General features: G+C 47.0%; 1 protein-coding gene across 1 annotated transcript in view; it reads left to right on the top strand.

Annotated features, from left to right (window-relative positions):
* kcnt2b (potassium sodium-activated channel subfamily T member 2b) overlaps window positions 1-10,000 on the top strand; it is a gene marked incomplete at its 5' end in the record, with an annotated part of 34,647 nt that overhangs the window by 17,875 nt on the left and 6,772 nt on the right. Inside the window, 6 exons of the mRNA XM_083677471.1 lie at window positions 949-1,129; window positions 2,667-2,831; window positions 3,297-3,433; window positions 3,863-3,926; window positions 4,411-4,519; window positions 8,393-8,501. Coding sequence (XP_083533597.1) covers window positions 949-1,129; window positions 2,667-2,831; window positions 3,297-3,433; window positions 3,863-3,926; window positions 4,411-4,519; window positions 8,393-8,501 — 765 coding nt within the window. The remainder of the gene's footprint in view (window positions 1-948; window positions 1,130-2,666; window positions 2,832-3,296; window positions 3,434-3,862; window positions 3,927-4,410; window positions 4,520-8,392; window positions 8,502-10,000) is intronic.

The following is a 10,000-nucleotide window of genomic DNA, read 5'->3' as shown; positions in this document are numbered from 1 at the left end:
GGAGGGAGGAATGGAAGGAGGGAGGGGGAGGAGGAATAGCAAGGGAGTGGGAGAAGGAGGGAGAGAGAAGAGACGGGAGAGGGGCAGAAGCAGGCGGGAAGGAAACGAGAGAAGGAGGGGGGGGGAGGGAGGTGGAGAGACTGTGGGGAGAACATGAGAGGAAGATGAGAGGGAAGATAAGAGAAAGATAATGTTCTGAGGAAGAGGCACCATGTGGAGAGAGAGAGAGAGAGAGGAGGCGGGGGAGTAAGAAGGGAGAAGGTGAAGCTTTCACAGGCCTAAAGAGGCCTGTACAAAAGCCCGATAGCAAGTGTGGATTTGAGAAGTGTGTGAGTGCTTGGTAGAGCCTGGCATGGTGTGAATGTCCTGGCTTATACAGTAGGTCCTGGATGTTGGAAAAGCTGCATCAATGATACTGGCTGACCTTTTCACGACTGACAACACAGAGTGTTGACTCAACTGGCCCTTCAACACTGGGTAAATACATTCACACATGTGCACACAGTGCAAACACATTCACACATACGCACACACGCACATATGCGCACTCATACACACACACACACACACACACACACACACACACACACACACACACACACATGAAAGCACGCACACACACACACACACACACACACACACACACACACACACACTCTTTCCTACCTCTTTCAGACCCACTGATGCGTACAATAGCTGTCATTTAATTCTGGAGACGTTTCAAACTGAAAGCTTATACACATGAGAGAGTACATCCCTCTGGTCCTCGTTCATGCTTGCTTCCTTTCACAACCCCATCCATCTCCGTTTCCTCCCTCTGTTCCTCTCCTCCCACACTCAATCTCCTCCTCAACCTCTCTCCTCCCCACCCCCACCTCTTCTCCTCCTCTCCATCCTCTTCCCCTTTATCCCCCCCCCCCCCCCCCCCCCCCTCCTCTCCTCTGTTAGTATCTGTGGGATCCAGCACCTGGAGCGGGCGGGGAACAACCTGACCCTGTTTGACTCGCTCTACTTCTGCGTGGTCACCTTCTCCACCGTGGGCTTCGGTGACGTCACCCCCCAGATCTGGCCGTCGCAGCTGCTGGTGGTCATCATGATCTGTGTGGCGCTCATCGTGCTTCCCATACAGGTGAGGGGGGGGGGGCCCACACCAGGGAGCATAGTGGCTACATGAACTGAATGCATATAGATCTGTCAGGTTCTCTCCATTCAGATAAGAGAAGGATCATCACTCCTCCTCTCCCCCGTCCCCCGTCCCCCGTCCCCAAAGCCGCACTCCTGTCATGTCATTTCTCCTAGTCTACCTAGGGAGACCTCCGAGGCAGAGCCTTTTTGGTAGCAGACCTCTTTAAACACGGCTCACACACACACACACACACACACACACACGTGTGGGCTGCTCTGCTGTGCTGTTATTGGGAGCTCTGCGGGGGGGGTGCATGTTTGAGCAGGACAGGAAATGGCACACAGAGCCATGTCGCCATCCCACTCCCTCTCCCTGTCTTTCATCCATAAATACCCCCTGACATTTACTGGCTGCCCCCCCCCCCCCCCCCCTCCTCCCTTACCCCCCCTCGCCCCCCTCAGTGTGTGTGTGTGGGTCTCAGCCTTGTCAGAGAGAGCCTCCGGTGGGTCTGCCTGCCTGCCTACAGCACAGGGAACCCACAGAGCACATTAACATGCTGCCCGCCTCCCTATAGCCATCTATCACTACCTAAAGCCGTCTCCTCCTCCTCAATCTCACCCTATTGGCTCTCTGTCTATATATACTGTACCTCAACCTGCCTGTCTCCACCCTCAAACACAGCCTACTGTCTATCACCTAATGAAACTATCCCTATACTGTCTATCACCTAATTAAACCATCCCTATACTATCACCTAATGAAACCATCCCTATACTGTCTATCACCTAATTAAACTATCCCTATACTGTCTATCACCTAATTAAACTATCCCTATACTGTCCATCACCTAATGAAACCATCCCTATACTGTCTATCACCTAATGAAACTATCCCTATACTGTCTATCACCTAATTAAACTATCCCTACTGTCTATCACCTAATGAAACCATACCTATACTGTCTATCACCTAATGAAACCATCCCTATACTGTCTATCACCTAATGAAACCATACCTATACTGTCTATCACCTAATGAAACTATCCCTATACTGTCTATCACCTAATGAAACCATCCCTACTGTCTATCACCTAATGAAACTATCCCTATACTGTCTATCACCTAATTAAACTATCCCTACTGTCTATCACCTAATGAAACCATACCTATACTGTCTATCACCTAATGAAACCATCCCTACTGTCTATCACCTAATGAAACTATCCCTATACTGTCTATCACCTAATTAAACTATCCCTATACTGTCTATCGCCTAATTAAACCATCCCTACTGTCTATCGCCATCCCCAAACACACCCCACTGTTTATAGCAGTAACCCCCCTCCTCTCTTCTGACAGCAACCCTAACTGAACACCCCCTCCTCCCAGTCGACCATAACACCACCCACCTCTCGGAACCACCTTAAGAGATGTGTCAGTTTCCATCGCCATCCCTGCCCCCTCTTTTTCTCGTTCACGTTACGTAATCAAATTCGCTTTCGGTTCAATCGAATAGATTTTTTCTTCCCCCTGTGTGTAGTTTGAGCAGCTGGCTTTCCTGTGGATGGAGAGGCAGAAGTCTGGGGGAAACTACAGCCGCTACCGGGCCCAGACGGAGAAGCATGTGGTGCTGTGTGTCAGCTGCCTCAAGATTGACCTCCTTATGGACTTCCTCAATGAGTTCTTCGCTCACCCCAGACTGCAGGTCTCTCCAAATGTCATTAAGTAGGGCAAATATGTTTGTGAGCGTGTGCACATGAACCATCAGGTGTGTGTTTGTGTTTGTGTGTGTGTGTTTCGTGCGTGTGTCTGCATGTTTGTATGTCTGTTCCCTCTAATCCTCTCCAGGAGCTCAACCAGCTGAGGTTAAAACAGGGGATTAATTCAGCATTAGCATAGATCAAATGCATGGCTTATTTGTGGAGGAGTAGAGTGGTGTGTTTGTGTTTGTGTTTGTGTGCGTGTGTGCGTGTGCGTGTGTGTGTATGTGTGTGTGTGTGTGTGTGTGTGTGTGTATGTGTATACGCTTGTGTCTGTCTCCTCACTACATAGTTATGGTATAGTGCATGGTTTAGAGTGCGTGTGCGTGTGTGTGCGTGTGTGTATGCATGTGTGTGTATGTGTGAGTCCCTCCCGTCTCATTAACCAGTGTGATGGTCGTCTGCTGTAGGACTACTATGTGGTGATCCTGTGCCCAGCAGAGATGGATGTCCAGGTGAGGAGAGTCCTGCATGTCCCCCTGTGGGCCCAGAGAGTTATCTACCTGCAGGGCTCCGTCCTCAAGGACCAGGACCTGATGAGGGCCAAGTAAGTCCCCACAACCAGAGTCACAGTCCACACAGCAATAGAGCCCACAGCCGGAGTACCTATAGAGAGTTCCAAAAACAATCCGGAATGAGTCAGAGTTAAAGTGGTTCGGAGTCGGATTGCCAGTCTCTCTTAAGTACACAGACCACAAAAGAAGACAGAAAGTGTTTGTATTATATCTTTGCCTGCTCTGCTTGCCTGCTAGTACGTATCACTGTGAAGTGGTGTGGGTTTGAACGACACATTCTTGTTCAATTCTCCTGTTCCTGCTTTTGTTTTCCCTCAATAACATGACAACCTCCTCCCCCTCCCCTCTGTCCCTCTTATGGTTTCCTCTCTTGTTCCCCTCTCTTCTCCTCCCTATGGCTCTGTCCATCGGGACCCTGTGTCCTGGCTTGCCCTGGCCCCTGCTCTACTAACTGGCTGTAGGATGGACGATGCTGAGGCCTGCTTTATCCTCAGTAACCGATTCGAGGTGGATCGCTTCGCTGCTGTACGTTCCTTTAATGGTCCTTCTTTTTTGATCTCTACACAGCCCCCCCTCCTCCTCGGCTGTCCTCCCCTCTTTACCCTCTTTCGCTGCGTGCTCTATCTAGCATCTCCCTATCTGTATTCTTTTTAATCACCATTTAATGGCCAATGTGACAGCGATTCAATTCTTTCTCCGTTCTCTAGTTTCTGTCTGTTTCTCTCCGTTTCTCTCCCTTTCTCTCCATTTCCTGTCCGTATTGCAGTTGTTATCAAACCGTTTCTCGCCCGTCAAGACAATATGATATAATTACTTTCTTAAGAACTATTGGGAGAGCATTGTGGTGCGGCTTCTAAAGGCCCTGGCTCTATGCAGTGGTTGAAAGGGCTTATTAGGGTGACGCTACAGAGATGAGTGTGTGACTGAGGTAGAGCTAGTGGTGCTGCTAATGATGTGAATCTCTCTTTCCTCTCTCTTCTCTCCCCTTCTGTCTCTCCCTCTCTATTAGGATCACCAGACCATCCTCAGGGCCTGGGCGGTGAAAGACTTTGCCCCAAACTGCCCCCTCTATGTCCAGATCCTCAAGCCTGAGAACAAGTTCCACGTCAAGTTTGCAGGTCAGAGTGAGCATGGTGGGATTCTCTCTGGGATGGCAGAGCTTTCAAAATGTGTGTGTGTGTGTGTGTGTGTGTGTGTGTGTGTGTGTGTGTGTGTGTGTGTGTGTGTGTGTGTGTGTGTGTGTGTGTGTGTGTGTGTGTGTGTGTGTGTGTGTGTGCATGTGTGCAAGTGTGTCTGTTTGTGTGTGTGCGTGTGCGTGCGTGCGCGCGTGTGTCGTCGACCATTTTCACAGAGTTGAGCTTCCTGTCTGTATCTCATTTTACACCCGAGCTCCTCTTGACTTTTCAAATGTATTCATTGCATTTTCTATCAGAAATAGCTTAAAAGCACTATCCCCTATCTACTCTGCTGTGATGGATAGATGGTGTCGGCCATTAGCCCTTTGAGAAGTGTGTTCATATGCACAGTGCCTTATGGGAATGAGCACTTGTCAGGAAGAGGAGGAGAGAGAAAGACAAGGAGGCAAACACTCCACTATCACTCCTTCTGTCTCTATCTCTGTCACTCACCCACTCTCTCTCCCATCTCTCTCTCTCTCTCTCACACACACACACACACACACACACACACACACTTCTCTGACTACAGCTCTGGGAACGTCAAACTCAATTCTAGCTCCTCGCCTTCATCCCAGCTGTCTCAATCAATGATTAACGTGTTACTCTGTTACCTTAATGAAGGGAAATCCAGTTTCTCTGATTTCTCCTGCTGCAGAGAACTGGAAAAGAAGCTTCCTTCAGTCTTTCATTGCCCCAGTGTTATTTTTTCACAGCCTGAATTCCATCTGGATAAATAGGTTTTTTATTAGTTTAGGTTGAAGCATTTGGAGGCAGATGAAATAGCATGAGGCTACCTTGTCTCTTCCCCAGTGTCTGCCTATCTATTCTGCTGCATGTCTCTCTCATATTTCAGTCCTGGATGTCTGAAAGAAGCTGTGCAGGCTGATTACTATGTAGTGCTTTAGGGGTAAGATTTGATGGTTTACTGTCTAAAGTCTGAGGCAGAAGCTGTTATATTTGAGCAGTACATCAATTATATGCATGGCTTTGATGTGATAGGTAGCATAGGAGGTAGCATAGGACTATGTGTGCAGTATCGGACGTGACATCCAACATCTTTGTACCACGTCTTTATTTCTACATGTTTTATTTTCTGTTTTCATACAAGATGGAGCAACAGAGGCTGTCTAACCCTTGATCCCGAGTGATGGATTTCCTTCCAGTATTGTGCTTTCGGTGTAAAGTTGTACACTGTCATGTAGTGTCCTGTGTGTGGCCAAATAACAGTAGATGGTACTGAAGGAACAAATCAATATGTTGGCTAAGTGCTAGTGTGGGTGGCATTAATGAAATGGAGTGAAGACATGATTTGATCCCCACAAATTGCTTAACAACAGCCTAATGTTCATTAGACAGGATCATATCCAGCCAGGATGTCTCTATAGAGAGGCAGCAGACAACCCTGGCTCACTCTAGAATGAGGAGTTATTCCGAAATCAAAGTGACTGCTGGGTTCCATGGTGTTAATTGATTTCCCGGATTTCCATGTTGAATAGCGCTCACCTGGTGCTCTCCTGGTGGTCTGCCTACGGTAGCCATGTCAATAGCTGCTCATTCATACACAATAACAGCATGCTGATTTAATCAGAGTTGCTGGTAGAACAGGTCCAGGATAATTACTGATCTACTGTACCCAGAGTTCACAGAGCCACGCACGCACGCACGCACGCACACACGCACACGCAGAGTCACACAGTCACACACTCAATTCCCCACTCTTTTAATGGAGAACACAGAAACAGAATGAAGACTTGAGGAGGGAAATAAGACTGGTGTGGTTGTCTGAGCCCAGGTTAGTAATTGGTTTCTCTGCTAGGACCTCAAGGAGAGAGGGCAGGATGGAAGTGTGGCTAGAGTAGGAGATGAAGGACGGGAGGAGGAGGAGATGAAGGAGTGACGGCGGTGGAGAGTGGTCAAGGCAAGGACATGGGAAAAGTGTTCATTTGATGTTACGATTAGTGTGTTTTGGTGTTCATGTGTGTGCCCACAAGGAGTGTGCTTGAACATGTTAGGTCTGCTGTCTCTACTAGGATATCCTTCAAATCAAATGCCTGTGTGTGTTTTTCGGCATCCTCATGGTTGGGCTCCCCTGCACATTAAACCCCTGCACAGTAAACACTGCCATTTTGAATTGTATAGGGTTTGAATGGGGCTTTGCTGGTGTCAATATCCTGCGGAATTGAGTGGTGTTACCATCTCTATAGCAGAAGCATTGTAATGAACATACAAGCTCGAGCAAGATAATAAAAAGAGCAAGCTCGTTTTATGAATATCATAATAGCAGGCTACTGATTTGATCAAAACACATCTATTATCATCTATTATTATCCATTCAAATGCATACTTTCTAGGGTTTGGCTGGTATTTGCTATTGTTGTGTTTGGAGCATATAGTGATATTGTTCTCTTACAGACAATAGTCTGTAAAAGTGAGGTGAAACATGTCTCTTTGTTTCACCAGACTATCTACAACCCCAGCCATACACTCTTGACTGAACATGCGCTGTAGTTCGGTCATGTTTGCTCACGCTGGCTTGTCTCCACCATACGTCAGCAATAAATATTATCGTATACTGTGATATATTCTAAAGTATTATTGTCAATAAGAACATTTTGATATTTCCCAACCCTAATACTTGACATTTCCCAACCCTAGTAACACAACTATTTTTTGGTCCATTATTCCATGAGAAACCAGCTTGACAACTGTCTGTGTTTCTTTCCATTGCATTTCAAGTGTTTGCTGACATTTCCCTCTCCTATCAACATGCAGAACACATTTAAGCTTTTAAGGTGAAGCTCAAATTTGCACCAAACAATGTATCGCTAATATGTTTGTCTGTTCATCAGTGGAGATAATGTAATCAAGAATTACACAGCAGGAGAAATGGCTGCTCTCTGGGCCTCATTCCATTTGCTATAAAACACTAATAGCTGTATTGGTTTTTCCTTACAAAGCGGAGGTACAGAAACAATAAAAAGGAGAGGAAAGCAGTAGGAACCATGAGTGTTATCTTTGTTTGTTCAGTTTTGTTTCCGTTTCGTTACGTTTTGTTCCGTTGGCTTCACCCCTCCCAGACAGTGCTAAGTGCTTGAGAGTGTGAAAGGTCGTTTAATAGGAGTCTGCACCCCAGGGTGGTTGCCATGTCATCCCCAAAAAACCCAAAATGAGACACAGACCAAAAAACAACCCAGAGTAGGACCCAGAGGGGTAAATACAGACACTGCCGCAACAGGGGAGGAGAATGAGACATGACAGAGGGCTGGGTGTCTATTTAAGCTCTTTCAACTAATTACAGCCTGTTTTCTCATTAGCTGTTTTCAATTACGTGATATTGGAAAATATGCAAAATAACACCTAGGATGCACCTACTCTGTGCGTTTCATCAGAGGTAATTAGTTAGATGCATAAATGTGTGTTAATTCTAGCTAACAGGTCTGACTTAATCTTAGCCTCCGCTCCATCAATTGCCAGCATTTAGGCCGTACCTGTACTAATGAGGTGGCTCTGTGTGCTGACATAAATCCATACCCACACACCCACACACATACATTCATTTACTCTTTCTCTACTCTCTCTCTCTCTCTCTCTCTCTCTCTCTCTCTCACGCTCACTCATACAATTCGTCTCACACACATTCACAATCCGTCTCACACACACTCACAGTCAGTCTTTCACATGGTCTCAGTCGTTGCTCCTCCTGTGTCAAGCAGAGAGGATGGTTAGACATCAGATAGAGAGGTGACGGTGAGCATGTTTGTGCTTGGTGCGTGTGCTTAATTGATGTCTTCCTCGTGGTTCCTGTGTCTTCAGATCATGTGGTGTGTGAGGAGGAGTTCAAGTATGCCATGCTGGCCCTCAACTGTGTGTGTCCCGCCACCTCCACCCTCATCACTCTGTTGATCCACTCCTCCAGAGGACAGTGAGTATACACACTACACACACACACACACACACACACACACACACACACACACACACACACACACACACACACACACACATACACACACACACACACACACACACACACACACACACACACACACACCACACACACACACCACACACACACCATACACACACACCATACACACATCACACACACGCACACACGTACACACACTATCTTTCACACACACACACACACACACACACACACACACACACACACACACACACACACACATACATACAAACACACGCATGCATGCACTCACACACGCACAAAACACACATACACATTCGCTGTCTTTGTCTGTCTGTATGTCTGTCCTTCTTTATATATGTGTATATATATATATATATATATATATATATATATATATATATATATATATATACATTTACTGAACACTCTATTAGGAACACTATAATAATACTGGGTAGGGCGTCCCTTTGCTCTCAAAACAGCCTCAATTCTTCGTGGCATTGATTCCACAAGATGTTGGAAACATTCCTTTGAGATTCAGGTCCATGATGACAGATTCACAGCACTTTCAAGCTGTGAATCTCCCGTTCTACCACATCCCAAAGGTGTTCTATTGGATTCAGATCCGGTGACTGGGAATGCCACTGAAGAACACTGAACTCATTGTCATGTTTATGAAACCAGTTTGAGACAACTTTTGCTTTGTGACATGGTGCATTATCATGCTGGAAGTAGCCATTAGAAGATGGTAAATTGTGGCCATGAAGGGATGCACATGGTCAGCAACAATACTCAAATAGGCTGTGGCATTCAAGCGATGATTGATTGGCATTAACAGGCCCAAAGTGTGCCAAGAAAACATTCCCCACACCATTACACCACTTCCACCATGAGAATAAAGTGTTCAGTGAGTGTATATATGTCTGTCTGTCTCTCTGTGTCTGTCTCTCTCTCACCCTGTCTCTCTCTCTCTCTCTCTCTCTGTCTTTATCATGGATGTGTGTGGTGCAATGTGATAAAGAATAGGTAGGGGGGCAGTGGAGGTGTTGCCAATGGCCCATAGGGTGCTATACATTGAATACAGAGCAGGTTCATCCTAGGGCAGACCAATAGTAGCCCTACAGTAGGCCAAAGATGAGCTGCCTCACCACCCCTCTCCTCTCAGAACAGCGCCCCCAGAGGCCTTCAGGCAACGTGCAGGAGCCTTCCAGCCCCTCAACAGGTCAGTGTGTGTACTGTCCACCTAAAGCGCCCACCCTCTCCCAGAAACCCACGCTCCCCCATCCCCCCACCCCCCCCCCCCCCCACACACACACACACCAGTCTGTGCCCCTGATGTGCTGTGACATTAACCCAGCCTGGCACACTGTCCCCAGAAACTGTGAATTCTTTCCAGAGGTTGTTTATGTAATGTACATATACCGCCCACACAGCCACACTCCCCCACACTCCTCCACACCCCTTCAGTTCTCACCCCTCTCCACTTGCGA

This window comes from Argentina silus (assembly GCF_951799395.1).
Source record: "Argentina silus genome assembly, chromosome: 9".
Lineage (NCBI taxonomy): Eukaryota > Metazoa > Chordata > Actinopteri > Argentiniformes > Argentinidae > Argentina > Argentina silus.
This window is presented reverse-complemented; position numbering and strand designations above follow the sequence as displayed.